Raw genomic sequence first — 15,299 nt, forward strand, 5'->3', positions numbered from 1 at the left:
CTTGCAATTAAGTACCCTGGCTTCATGTGACCACATATAAGAACAGCACAAGAACACATCATGAGCATCACTTTAAGCACTCCAAGTTTCTTAAATACCCTGACTCATCTGATCCACAGGGAAACCCTGGATGCAAGCCAGGCAAAGGTCCTGAGGCCCAGTTTGCAAATGGAGCAGCTGGGCTCGGAATGTAAAGTGTTCTGTGGATGTGTTTCCAGAATCCCACCAGGTCCACCACAAAGGCCGACGGCAGATGCAGGCAAGCCAAGGGTCTCACCTGGGTTCCTCTCACTATCCCACTATCCCTCCATCCCAAACTGGAGGTGAGCTTGAAATGTGCAGGGCCCCCACCCTGGCACCCCGGTTCAAACAGCAAATTCTTGACAAGTCAACTCCCAGGCTAGTCAGGTTTACAGAGCAACAAAGTGCGCTGAAGCTCCTAGGAGACTAGAAGCTATTTTAACCTCTGATCAGCTGCTTCTCAGAGTGTCACAGTCTGAGAAGTACAGGGAAGACAGCTGTCTCCTCTCTGGTGTGATCTCCAAGTGATAAAGTCCTCATTAAAACCAAATTTAAACTACAAGCCAGAAGTGGCACATTTATTTGTGGGGGAAAAAATTGCTTGAACAAGGTCTTTCGGTTTTCACCTACACATACTTCCTCTGGAAGCAAAGCAGTTTTTCTTTTAACCATGTGCTGGGCTGAAAGGTTGAGAAGCTGAACCGCACAAGGAAGCAGAGCTGTGGGACTCCTCTGAGTTCGTGGGCCTCTCTGAGCAGCACTTTCCAAAAGTGCAGAGGGGTGTTAAATGAGGGAGCGTCTGTGACGTGCGGAGCTCTCTGCTGTGGCCACACCATGAACAGTAGGCGCCGACCACGATGATGATGACGGCGACGCCGGACGCTCTCACCTGCATCCTGAGCACGAGGCCCCTGAAATTCCATCACCCAAGTGAGGCCTGCTCCCCTCACCCCATCGCTGAAAAGGGGCACATGACTGACCCCACACGCACGCCTCTCCCCTCCCCTCCCTTCATCCCGAGGAGAACCTAGGCTTTGCCCTTGAGCTGACCACGGTTTAGAAGGGCAGCTCCATCATGCGTGCAGGGGATGTGAGTCCAGGTCAGAAAAGCCAGCCGCAGTGTGCGGGGTTGCTGGGGCGGGGGCTTCCACAGGCGGTCTCCCTGAAGTCAGACACCTTCCCACCGGCCTATTCTGCTCCAACCCCACCCTCCTTCTCCCAAGGCTCCAGACAGCCAGCCCCTCACACCCCTCCTCAAGGGTTTTTGCAGCACCTCCACCAGGTCAGAGTTAGGCCGCCTGGAGCACAAAGCCCAAATGAAGATGTGACCCACAGGCCAGTCAATAACATACAGGAGATTCACAGTGGGTCCAGGACTCCCTCCTCCACACTCCCTCCTCCTCACCCCTCCTGCGAGCCCACACAGCTCTCTCGGGGCACCCCCCAACACACACTCCGGCCCTAGGACAGTGCACGCCAGTCAGCAGGATTGCAACCGGTGTGCACAGGTCCATCGCCCCACTGGGCCCAGCCTCGCTGAAATTGGCCCCCATCACAGGCCCAGCACACAGCCAGCATTCCTCAGCAGGAGTGAGGCGAGGGCTCGGAAACTTGCTGCTCACCCCAGAGAGCCTGGCTCGCAAGGACTCCTGGACCCAGGGCAGGAAGGCTCTGTCAGCGGAGAACTGCCTCTCCAGCTGTCACACTCACACACACACACACACACACACACACGCTCTCTATTTAGTATTCAGATCGTGCATGCATGCGCGCGCGCACACACACACACACTTCTTTTTTAGCATTCAGATCGCCCTGCCAGACCCTGTGTGCAGCCCTGCCCTGAACACGAGGAGAGGTGGGTTGGTTGGAGGGAGACAGAGTGCTGTCCTTGAAAGGACAGCCACTCGCACCTTCTCTAGACAGAGCAGCTCTTGAGAGCCTGGAGTCAATATAGCCCTGGAGTGTAGATTTTACTCCCCACTGGGAGTCGTTACCATAGCAACTGTTTCTCCTCTAGGAATTCTTTCCAGAGTACAAGCTGTTGCTTCCTTCCACAACAAAACCGGGGAGAAGCCAGGCCGCCCAGGAGTGAGGGAAGGGCCCTGGAGGAAGCAGGGCCAGCCGTGACCCCCAGCCACAGCGAGCTCCGCCACGGGGTCTCCCATATCTCTGCGGGGGCTTAGAAGCTAGACACGCGAGTCCTCCCAGCTGTTCAGGGTTGTGTGTGCTGGGGGGAGGGCAGTGTTAAGGGCGTGGGGCATGGGGTGTGGGGCGTGTGTGCTTTGGGGAATTATGGGATGCGTACAGGGGTGGGATGAGGGGACTGAGGGTTGGGAGTACAGGAGGTGTGGGCGTAGTGTGGCGGGTTGCTGTTTGGGGTGTGTGGGGAGGTGTGGGGTGCAATGATGCAAGGGAGTCCACGGGGGTGGGAGGTTTGGGGGTATACTGTTGTGTGTATGTGGAGGTGAGTTGGGGTATCTGGGGGGGTGGGAAAATATGAGGGTGTGTGTTGGGGGGAGGTATTCTTCAGTATCTCAGGATGAAACATGGGGCATATCTTCTCCTGAAACAAGAACACAGAGGGAAAAGGGGGAAAGAGATGCACTGGGAAAATGGGACTGATGCACACACATTACTGCTGTGCTGTGCTTAGTCTCTCAGTCACGTCCAACCCTGCGACCCCATGGACTGCAGCCCGCCAGGCTCCTCTGACCATGGGGATTCTCCAGGCAAGAATACTGGAGTGGGTTGCCATGCTCTCCTCCAGGGCACCTTCCAGACCCAGGGATTGAACCCAGGTCTCCCGCACTGCAGGCGGATTTTTACCGTCTGAGCCAGCAGGGAAGCCCAAGCATACTGGAGTGAGTAGCTTATCCCTTTTCCAGGAGATCTTTCCGACCCAGGAATTGAACGGGGGTCTCCTGCATTGCAAGTGGGGTTCTTTACCAGCTGAGCTACCAGAGAAACCCATACACATTACTACTATATATAAAATAGGTAACTAATAAGGACCTACTCTATAGCACAGGAACTCCACTCAATACTCTGTAATGGTCTATATGGGAGAAGGATCTAAAAAAGGGTGGACATATGTCTATGCATAACTGATCTTCTTTGCTGTACACTTGAAACTAACACAACATTATAAATTAACTAGACTCCAACAAACAAATTTTTTAAAATAATAATAATAGCACAGATCGCATTTCAATCCTGGATTACAATACTTAGTACCACAGAGCAACCACATCCTGCTCCAAGGGTCAGCAGGCGTGAATGGAAAACACAAAGCCCAAGTTTAGACAACTGACCTAGAAGCAACTGTTCGAGGCAACTCGTATTTCTAGTCAGAACAGCCCCTAGTTGCTCCAGAGTATGGACAGAGTGGATGGAGTCTAAGTGGCTTTGGGGAGCCAGTTGACAGGCCCCCGCCCTCCTCATGAGTCCGAAATAAGTCCCTTTTTGTGCACAAAGCCAACAGGCTCAGTTATGGGACACAGAATGCGCAAGACAACTGCCCAGGCCATGAAATGTCTAAATCCTTGTCAAAATAAATCTGAGTTGTCCCTGCTCCAAGGAGCTGCCTATCTCTTGGGGGGCTGGCATGAACTGGGACTCAGTAACATTTAAAGCAAAAAAAAATCACTACTACTATTATTATAATAACTACCACTACTCTCAGATGCTGCAGGGGAATTCCCTAGTGGTCCAGAAGCTAAGAGTCTGCTCCCAGTGCAGGAGGCCTGGGTCTGATCCCTGGTCAGGAAACCAGATCCCACATGTCACAACTAAAGAGCCCACGTTCTGCATCTAAGACCTGGCACAGCCACATAAATAAATATTTAAAAAAAAAGTTGCGGGAGATTAGCAGTATGTCTTATCAAGAACACTGCATGCCAACCATTCAGAGAAAAATAGTCTTCTTTCTAAAAAAATAAATAGTGCTGAGTCACTGATATCCATATGGGGAGAAAATCTTGACATCTACTTTAAACCACATAAAAATAAATTTCAGATGGATCAGCAATCTAAAGGTGATAAAACTAAATCTAAATCAATAAATCTAAAACAATAAAACTTTTAGAATACAACACAAGGGGATATCAACATGACCCAGAGTATGCAGCCATTTCCTAAATGGGCCACGAAGCATTAGCAGAAAAAATGGATAAACGGGCCTATGTTAAATGAAGAATTTCTCTTCATCAAAGAATGTGATTACAAGCAAGAAAAGTCAAGATCCAGAGAGACAGCTATAGTACACATACAGAACAAAGGACCCGCTCAGGACTGGAATAAAGAACTCTCCAAAATCAATAGGAAAAAGTGCCAGGCAACCCAATGGATGGCATCATCGATTCAATGGACATGAGTGTGAGCAAACTCTGGGAGACAGTGAAGAACAGGGAAGCCTGGTATGCTGCAGTCCATAGGGTCGCAAAGACTTGGACACAACTAAGCAACTGAACAACAGCCCAATAAAAGGCATAAACAGGCACTTCCCATAAACATAAGAAAAGATACAGAATTTTATTAGGAAGAAAATGCAGATTTAAACCACAAAGGGATACCCCTACACTTCCATCAGCAAGGCTAACGTGAAAAAGACTAACCATACCAAGTACTGCTGGTGGGAGTGTAAAACGGTGTAGGCACTTTGGAAAACTGTTGAGTAAGTGACAGTCGCTCAGCTGTGTCCGACTCTTTGCGACCCCATGGGCTATAGCCTGCCAGGCTCCTTTGTCCATGGAATTCTCCAGGCAAAAATACTCGAGTGGGTTGCCATTTCCTTCTCCAGGGGATCCTCCTGACCCAGGGATCGCACACAGGTCTCCCGCACTGCAGACAGATTCCTTACTATCTGAGCCATCAGGGAAGCCTACTATTAAGAGACATTTCTAAGTATAAAGACAAGTCAAGTTGAAAATTATCAGCAGATACATGTTTGACTTTATCTTATAATCTATAGATAATACATTAAAATGTGTAATGAATCCATACACCTTTTCCAAATACCTGAGACAGAAGTAGCAATAAAGTTATACACTGTTAGGCAGTATCTAACCCCCTCTGCTGTCTAAGCTCGGTACCCAGGGGATCTCGTCTAGGGCTTCGAATCCTCCTACACAAGAATCTCTCAGCAGAGCAGATGCCTGCCTAACAGTCTCTCTCCACTTAGGTGTCTAATAGTCATCTCTGAACTAAAGTGGCCTAAACTGGACTCCTGATTTCCTCCGCAAGACCACTCTCCCCTGGACTTATCTCAGGAACAAGGGCCCGTACCCACCCCTTACCCGCCCCTCCCATGGAAGCCCCTGGAGGCAGGGAGGCAGTCTTATTCACAGGTTAGATCCCCAGGGTCTGACAAACAGCTGGTACTCAATAAATACTTGTTGGGTGGCTGGCTGCAGAGTTTCTGCAGTGAGGAAGGGCTCCAGGAAAAGGAGTGTTCCACTTCCTTTTGTCAAGGGGGGATGTCCAGGGAGTGATCCGGGATTTCCAGATAAATACCGTATCAGAATCATCTGGGGAACTTCAAAAATGCTCAGATTTCTAGCCACTATCCTAAGATCCCGACAGGAGGTTTCGGATGGAGCCAGGGAAGAAACTGCAAGTTGTGTCCCCAGGTGATCCTGGGGCACCAGTAGGTGTGAGGACCTCTGACTGATTCAACACCTTTATTTGACAAATGAACAAGTCAGGGCCCTCTGAGGGGATGACTCAATCCAAGGTTTCAATACTGGTTCATCAACAGGTGTCTGTGTGGGGAGCCCAAACCTCCCACCCACGAGGTTCTCCCTTTCACTGGCCTCTAAGACCTCAGGGTCCGAGCAGAGGTGGGGAAGTGAAGATTGGTCCTTAGGATGAACGGGTACTGCACACCTCATTGAGGGTGCAGCTCTGCAAATTCACTTTTTCTTTTTTTGGTTAATCTCAACCTTCTGCACTAAAAATGAATTCTATTGATACCTTCAAGGAATCAGGGCTGGGCTGAGTAAAGTCAGGGGACCAGGAGGATGTCCTCTTTGCTTCCGCTGGAAACAGGGTGGGCTCTACCCACTGTCACCCAGCAAAGAGGGCTGGAGGACCACCTGAACTCCCGCTTCCAGGAGGGCAGTAGAGACAGGACAGACGCCCACGTTGGTAAAAGGCCCGTGTGCAAGACTTTAAGATGGACTCTTTTGGACCCCTTCTCTGTGCTCCTGGCTACGGACAAGGTCTGGATTTTACAGACAGAGGTAGGGAGGTCTAGAGCTTTAAAGATTTGCTCTCATCCGAAAGAGGTTATGAGTGGAGCTGAGATTTGAACCGGACAGTCTACACACACAGAGCACATGCTCTCTGCTGTGTCTTGTGGATCCCTCCAGGCAACCCGGTGGCAATTTCTGTACGTGATGGGAAGGTGACCTCTTCTTCAGGGGGTGAGGAGTGGAGAGGGACACAGAGCCAGAGCTTAAGGGACCACCCGGGACTGACAACATGACAAAGCACAGACATGAGAGGTCCCTACAGCCCCAGGTCTCCTGACCTATTAAATAGGGAGTAATCAACATCTATCTTAAAGGACTGCTTCAGGAATGAACAAGTCATGAGACCCTATAAGCGGTCATGTAAATGTTGGGTCTGCCAACCTGCAAAAGGCTGTCAACCCAGGAGACATGACTGCCTCAAGTGACTTAGCAATCAGGCTGCTGGGCATGGGGATGCGGCCATATGGGGTGGGGACAGAGACAGCTTTCTGAGAGATGAGCAGGTCACGGACAAGTTGGACTACCCCTGCCACCCCAGCTCGCTCGTCTCTCCTCCATCATCCCTCGCTTGCTGCCACCCTCTGCTGCCCACAACCCATGCAAGCCCTTCCCTCCAGCTCCCTCTTATGCCCTCACCCCACACTGGCTAGGACTTTACCCACAACACCCAAGTCAGAGAGTTTCAACTTGCTCCCCTCTGCCTTGGCACTGCTTCCGCTCTCCACATGCACGTGTCTTGAGTGTGAAGATCACAACTGTACCACTGAATGGTCAGCATTCAACTCCACTGGGTGCACACTCAAAAGGTCAGGAATATACATCGGCTGGAGATGCTGGCCACAAAGACTGACAACTTCAAAGCCTTCTGCCCCAACTCTAGACCCCGAGGCTGACGTGATGGTCACCTGGGTTGCCACCTGCCCTCTCCCTCTTGGCTCTTAATAAATGGGCGTTCAGGTGAGACACTTATGGTCTCTTATGAGTTGGATGAAATGGAGCAAGCCCTCCAGAGATACACTGTTCTATAAGGCAGTCATACGTTAAGGATGGCTGTCTAAATATAAATTAATCTGCATTCGTGCTAAGTCGCTTCAGTTGTGTCTGACTCTTTGCGACCCCATGGACTGTAGCCCACCAGGCTCCTCTGTCCATTGGATTCTCCAGACTAAAGAATAGTGGAGTGGGGTTGCCATGTCCTCCTCCAGGGGATCTTCCCAATTCAGGGATCGAACCTGGGTTTCCTGCGATTCCTGCATTGTAGGTGAATTCTTTTCCATTGAGCCACCAGGGAAGCCCATGGAATAAAATTAACGCATGTTAGCCACATTTCAAGGGTTCAAGAGCCACATGTGGCTCACTGCTGCAGCGCTAGACGGCACAGATTGTACGGAGAACACTGAACAGCGCTGCTCTGCTCTCTCTAGAGAGAAAAACAGGAACTGCTGTTGAACCTGAAAGCTGACAGCCAAACCTTGGGCCTGAGGTCACACCCAATCCCTGAGGGGCTGGCTGAGCAGACAACCAGTCTCCAAGTCTCAGGGCAGAAAGAGACAGTCCAATCCAGGCCAAATGTCAGAAGAACCAACAGCCAAGGGGCGAATGTTTGTGCCAACTGAATCACTTTTGGAAGCCTCCATCTGGCTGCTGATGAGGATGAGATTAGAGAAGAAAGTGGCCTCAAGGTGCCCTGGTGGCCAGGACGGAAGAGAATGACATAGAGCTTCATCGACAGCCTTGAACTGTTCACCTACTCACCTGGCTTGGAACTTCTGGATGAGCATCAGGAAACGAGGTTCCAATGCTACAATACAGAAATATGTGCCCGGGGAAGGCTGGCGGCCCTCCCAGCCGGAAGCCCTGGCTCCTGTAGAACTTGGCCACCAGACTGCCCAGCGGCACTTTTAGACCTCATTCCTGCCAACTGTGTGCTGTCAAACCCTCTGGAGCATCCCCTGCTGGCCTCTCTGTGCCCCTGATGTCCCCACCTCTAAAATGCTCCCCTGGAACATTCCTTTCCAGCTACTTTAGTACTCCAACCTCAGTCCCATCCATCACAACTCAGCTCATGTTCCACTCTGCCTTCCCGTGAAGCATCCTGGACCCAGCCTGGCTTTCCCAGGAACCCCAGGAGCACGATCGAATATTGTATGTGGTCTCTCCACCTGTCACCCTGGACTGGCTGACTTGCAGGATGCTGCTACAAGTGAGGCTGCCCCTGAATAAAAGCCCCCTCTAGCAGAGGGTCTTGCTTGAGCTAGAATCCAGCAGAGTTACTTAGGCTCCAGGACCTTGGGCATCCCAGCACCTCTGAACCCCATCTTGTCTTGCCCCTTCTCAAATCAGTGGCATCACATGGGCTAGCAAGGAAGCACTCTGGAAAACTGCCAAGCTGCACAACCATGATGGAGCTTTACTACTGAATAATACACGGAAACTCTGTGACTGGAACCTTGAGTCCGTCTGTCACACTCTCAGGACGGATTCCTCCAGACGACACTACATTATGAGTTTACAGTCTTGTGAGGGAGAAGATACACCATGAGGAAAATCAACCTCATGCCTGAAACCATGATACCTCCAGCAAAACCATGCGCACAGATGGTATCAATGAAGGACCTACCACTGAGTCTAGGGGCCAGCAGGGAGCCACCCCCAAGGGGCAGACAGGCACTCTCCACCAACAGGCTGAGGCAGTGCTCAAGCCTGGAGTCTGCCCCACAGCGGCCTCGTCCTCACATCAGAGGAATGAACTATAAAAGCGGGGCACCACTTCCTCTCTGGGTGAGGAGACCCCTCGCTTCCTATCTGCCAGCAGCAGGCAGGCTATACTTCCTTCCCACTCACAGGTCCCACAGGAAATGACTGTGGGCTGGAAAATTAACTCTGACTGTAGACTCTTGACTGTCTTTTTCCCAGGCATCTACCCCAACAATAACGTCACTCAAGAACTGTGAAGATTAAATATGACACTAAAACCACAGGTAACAAAAGGTAAGAAAAGATAAATCGGCATTCATCAAAATTTTAAGAACTGTCGTGGATCAACGGACACTACCAATAAAGTGAAAAGACAACCCACAGAATGGGAGAAAATACTTGCAAATCCCATATCTGACCACAGTTTAATATCCAGAATATGTAAAGAAATCAACCACAACTCAACAGCAGAAAGACAAACCACCCAATTAAAAACGGGCAAAGGACATGAATAGCTATTTCTCCAAAGAACATATACAAATGGAAAATCATAAAAAGGTGCTCAACAGCAATAATCATCAGGGAAATGCAAACCAAAACCACAATGAGACACCACTTCACACCTACCAGGAGAGCTAGAATTTTTTTTTTTTAAAGGAACATCACAAGTCTTGGCAAGTATGTAGAGAGGCTGGAATCCTCATGCATTGCGGGTGGTAGTGGAAAATGATACAGCTGCTGTGGGAAGTAGTTCGGCGGTTTCTCAAAAAGTTAAACACAGAATTACAAGTAATTCCACTCCTTAGATAGATACTCAGAAGAATTAAAAACAGGGACTCAAAGATTTATACACCAAAAAGTACACCAATATACCAATGGCAGTACTAACCACAACTGTCCAAAGGTGTCCATGAACAGATGACTAGACAATGTGTTGTGTGTATATATATAAGGTGAGTGTGCGTGTGTACATATATATATATGTATATAATGGAATATTATTCAGCTTTTAAAAGGAAACTGTTACATACTGGAATGGATGGACCCAGAATTACAAGCATTATTTCACTAAGTGAAATAAGCCAAATACAAAGAACAAATACTGAAAGATTCCTTTCTATATGGGATATTTACATTAGACAAATTCAGAGAGACAGAAAGTAGGTTAGCAGCTACAAGGGGCTGCGGTAAGACAGGAATGGGGAGTTATTGCTTAATGGCTGCAGAGTTTCTGTTTAGAGTGATGAAAACGTTGCAGAAATAGTGGTGATGGTTGCGCAACATTTGTGAATATATTTAATGCCGATGAAAAACAGTATAATGGCAAATTTTAGGTCACCCAGATTTTACCAAAATAAAAAAATATATCAAAAAGAAAGAAAAGGAACTGTGGCAAATAAGGCCACACCCATCCTTGCTGGTGTGAAGAAGGGCCAGAATCAGGACTAGTTAGGGTCTTAACCAGAGAAGATTAAGGTATGTGGGCAGCTTGGATTGAGGTCTATACTCTTATGCCACTGTTGTTTTTGGGGGGATGTAATTCATAAAATCTCAAGGAATCACAAATACATAGGAAGGTTTCTCAACCTTCCCCACTTTGCCTCAGAGAAACCAGTCCCATTCAGTGAGTAAAGACAGCCACCCCGTTCTCGTGTCCCTCCTCACCCCGGCGCTCATTTAGGGTACCTCCTCGTTACCTGACAAATAAAACCACCTCATGTTTATTGGTCTCAGTGCTTCTACCTACAAATTAGCCCTCTTCCTTCTTCTCAAGGTTGTCATCAACACCAGATAAGATAAGCCAGGCAGGTGGTATCATTAACCATGTTAAATCTGAAAATACTGTTGCCTTTAATAAAGAAATTAAACTGCCAGAGCTACTGAGTAAAACAGGAGCACCATCTATGCCCCATCTCTCTTCCTTCTTTCCTTTTCTTCATAACACCATCTCCATCTAACGTGAGATACATTTTGCTCGACTGTGTGCTCCCCCAGCTAAATGGAAGCTGCCCGGGGCACAGGCTTCTGTTTGCTTGGTTCACTGTGGCACCTCCAGCGTCTGAATGACTGGTGCACAGTGCACGCTCAATAGACATCTGCTGAACGAAAGGAGTACTAGCTCTAATAACCCATGTGCAGACAAACCAAACAACATTTCATCGCCTACCACTGCTGCACCATTGACACCACTGTGTGGAAACTGAAGAATCAACTAAAAATTCTAACTTCCCTTTGTAAGTGGGAAAAGGCTTATATGAGTGGAATAGTCAAGAGCTCCTAGCTAGACCTGCCAAAAAAGGACGTTCAATGATGACATGATCTTATATGCAGAAAACCCCAAAGAGTCGACCAAAACAGACAAACAACCCAGCCAGATAAAAACAAACAAGAATAAAAATAAAAACAAAAAACTCAGGAACAATAACAAATTCAGCAAAGTTCCAGGGTACAAAATCAACTGATGAAAATCAGCAGCACTTCTGGCAATGAGCAACCTGAAAGGAATTTAAGACAACAACTCTATCTACAACAGCACGAGAAAGAATAAAATACTGAGGAACATTAATACCGATTTACCAACGAGGCTGAAGACTTGTACAGTATAAACTAGAGAGCACTGCTGAGAGGAATTGAAGATGTAAATAAACATAAAGACATCCCTTGCTCTTGAACTGGAAGACAATACTGTTAGGATGGCAATACTCCTCAAAATGATCTATGGATTCAGAGCAATCCCTATCAAAATCTCAATGGTGCTTTTTGCACAAACAGAAAAAATAAAAGTAAATCCATATGGAATCTCAAGGAATCCCAAATAGCCAAAAGAATCTTGAAAGAGAATGAAGTTGGAGGACTCATTCTTCTTGATTTCAAAGCTTACTACCAAGCTACAGTAATCAAAACAGTGTGATACAGCCCTAAGGACAAACAACAGACCAATGGGACAGGAGAGAGAGCCCGGGAATAAACTCCTGCATATATGGTGAAATGATTCTCAACAAGGGTACAAGGAACATTCAATAGAGAAAAGGACAGTCTTTTCAACAAATCGTACCGGGAAAGCAGGACCTTCACATGCAAAAGAAAGTACATTATACCATATACAAACATTAACTTGAAATGGATCAAAGACCTAAATGAAAGAGCTAAAACTATAAAACTCTTAGAAAAAAACAGAGGAAAAGCTTCATGATCTTCTATTTGACAATGGTTCATTAGGTGCAATACCAAAAGCAGCCTCAACAACAGAAAATGGGAAAATGACCATCAAAATTTAAGTCTCAGCACATCAAAAGACATTATCAGAAAGTAAAAATACAACCTTGGGAGTGGGAGAAAATATTTACAAATCACCTATCTGATATAGGCTTAATATCCAGAACACATGAAGAACTCCTACAACTCAACAACTACAGTCAAAACCCAATTAAAAAATGAGCAAAGCAATAGCAAAAAGAAAAAAAAAAATGGGGAAAGGATTGATAAACACTTCTCAAAAAAAAAAAAAAAAAAAAACACACAAATAGCCATAGGCACATGAGAAGATGTTCAATATTACTAACCATCAGAGAAATGCAAATCAAAACTATAACCACAATTAGTATGTATATAATCAACAAAACAGAAAATAACAGGTGTTGGCAAGAATGTGGGGAAACCGGAATCCTTAAGCACTGCCATTGGGAATGTAAAATGATGTGGTTGCTATGGGAAACACAGCGGTTCCTCAAAATATTAAACACCGAATTACTGTAGGATCCCCAAATTCTCCTGGATATAAGTGCAAAAACAGAGACCCAAATAGATGTTTGTACACCCTCTACATACTTACAACAGCTAAAACCCGGAAGCAATCCAACTGCCTGCTAACAGATCCTGACACATGCTACAACATGGATGAACCCTGACATTATGCTGAATGAATAAGCCGCTAAACAGAGAGACGAGTACTACATGATTCTACTTATATGATACCTAGAATAGTAAAGAAACAGAAAGAATGGTGGTTGTCAGGAGCTGGGGAGACAGGGGAAAGAGACATTGTTTAAAGGGCACAGATTTCCATTTGGGATGATGAAAAAGTGTTGGAAATAGTGGTATAGTTATATAACATTCTGAATGTCCTTAATGACACCGACTTGTACACTTAAAATGGTAAATTTTGTGTTTATGTATATTCTACACAACTTTTTTTAAAGCAAAGGGAAAAAATAGGCTCGTATTTTCAGCCCATTGAGAGAATCCCTCTTAAAAGCTGAGTTTTGGACTTCCCTGGTGGCTCAGTGGTAAAGAATCAGCCTGCCAATGCAAAAGATATGGGTTCAACCTCTGATCTGGGAAGATCCCACATGCTGCGAAGCAACTTAAGCCCGGGTGCCACAACTATTGCGTCTGTATCCCAGAGCTCCACAAAACGAGAAGCCACTTCGATGAGAAGCCCTGTGCACCACAGAGTAGCTCCAGCTCGCTGCTGCTAGAGATAGGCCCACTCAGCAATAAAGACCCAGCACAGCCAAAAATAAATATATAGTGTATTTAAAGGTCAGTTTTCTGATAGCCTAGGCCTCCTTCCCATTGTAAGGGGCATTCAGGATGCTGTTTTGTTCTTTGTATTCTGCCCTCAAACCCAAATTTCAATCATCTGGGCCCTAAATCTAAGCCAACAGCTCCAGTCGACTAGCTAATGTTTATAAAATTGAGGTCCTAAAAAAAAATAATAATAAAGTTGAGGTCCTGAGCATGCCTGGGCGATGAAATTTGCAGAGATGACTGTCGGACAGGACCGAAAAGTTGCCAATAAACACAGAAGGCAATTCTGCTGGCTTTCACTCTCTATTACTTCCCCTTCCTCTTTTCTAGCAGGACATCAGAGAGCCATGCAGAAAGGTAACAAACAAAAGGGACCTGCCTTTTTTTTTTTTTTTTTAGTTGGAAAATGGCCTCCCTGTTTTCCCCAATCCCTTGCAGGTCTAGACATTTAACATCCTTTGTAATTTGCACACTTGAGGACAAAGTTTTTGCCCATCCAAACACAGCAGAATAAACAACGTCCATCCTCTGTACTCTACAGTCTCCAGTGCTCTTGCATATAGATAATCTAACAGTAAATAACCCAGTGAGAACGAACGTTTAGGGGTTGTTACCCTCCACTGGAGACATGAAGAAACCGAGGCTCACGGAGATGAAGCAATTTGTCCCACATCCCACAACCCCAAGTGACAGGTCCAGGGTTCGCACAGAAGCAGTGAGCCTCAGAGTTCTCCTTTCCCTCGATTACTTTCGAGATGAACAAAGTAGAAACAGAACCAGGCCATTTTGGTGTCAAACAAGACAAAGGAACAACGCTTCCAAGTCTGGCAACCAGTAGGACTAGACGGTCCAGCCCCAAAGAAGAGTCTGGTAAACAACTAAGCGCCCGCCTCTTTCCCCGAAGTCTACCCTAATCTAGAAATGGATCGTTCTTGTCGGTTTCTGCACTCAAGGCTTTCAGCTGGGCGCCCAGAGTACAGTACGTACTGCCGTTTTCCGAGCGCTCTGGCACACAGGCCGGACGGTCATGGGAAAACGGAACACTCAGCGTGTTCAGACGCGAACAAACCACGCCTAAACCAATGACCATGCGAAACTCGTAGTGGCCCTGGAGTCCCATACGGAAAACACAGAGGCCAAAGGGACTGCGGAGCGACGACCACTGCCCTACCCGTCGCTACGCATGCGCGACAGCACCAGCGAAGGACTAACAGTTCTAGCAACGCCACACTGGGCCGGCACAGACGCAGTGCGCATGCTCCAACAGCGCGCATGCGTGACCTCGGCCGTTGCCTTTTCCCAGCAGCCCCCTGCCCTCTCGTCGCTATGCCGGATCCAAACGTTGGTTACCTCAGCCACGGCTCTCACAGGGCATTCCTCACCTTGCGTCCGGTTTTCTCCCGTAGGGCCTTCAGCCGTTCCTTTCGCCGCAACGCCTCTTCCTCTAATCGGCCCACACCGGCTGCAGTCGCCGCCATCTTGCCCACAGACAACCCCCTCCCCCAACCTTCTTTCGCCCCTCAGCGCGCAGGCCCAAGGTGTAGATGAGCCTCTCGCGGCCAATCCAGGGACGAGAATGGGAGAGCAGGAAGACCTGAAAGCCAACCAACGGACCCGCCTTCTTCCTCCCTCGCGACTCTCCGAACTCTTCGGGGCCGGTGAAGAAGGCTCCAAGGCTCGATTCGTCCAATGCCAATTAGGAAGAAAAGCGGCAAGAGCAGCCAGACCTGAGTGAAGGAGGATAGAGCGCATCGCTCTCTCTGGTTTTTACCTAGGCGCCACTTTGCAATTCGCTGA

At 47.6% G+C, this 15,299-nt stretch overlaps 1 protein-coding gene across 1 annotated transcript in view; it reads right to left on the reverse strand.

Moving 5' to 3' along the window:
- The window catches only part of CCDC12 (coiled-coil domain containing 12), a 36,365-nt gene extending 21,327 nt beyond the window's left edge, over positions 1–15,038 (reverse strand). Inside the window, exon 1 of the mRNA XM_027523861.1 lies at positions 14,885–15,038. Coding sequence (XP_027379662.1) covers positions 14,885–14,980 — 96 coding nt within the window. The 5' untranslated portion in view covers positions 14,981–15,038. The remainder of the gene's footprint in view (positions 1–14,884) is intronic.
- Positions 15,039–15,299: the final 261 nt, after the last annotated feature.

This window comes from Bos indicus x Bos taurus, chromosome 22 (genome assembly GCF_003369695.1).
Source record: "Bos indicus x Bos taurus breed Angus x Brahman F1 hybrid chromosome 22, Bos_hybrid_MaternalHap_v2.0, whole genome shotgun sequence".
Lineage (NCBI taxonomy): Eukaryota > Metazoa > Chordata > Mammalia > Artiodactyla > Bovidae > Bos > Bos indicus x Bos taurus.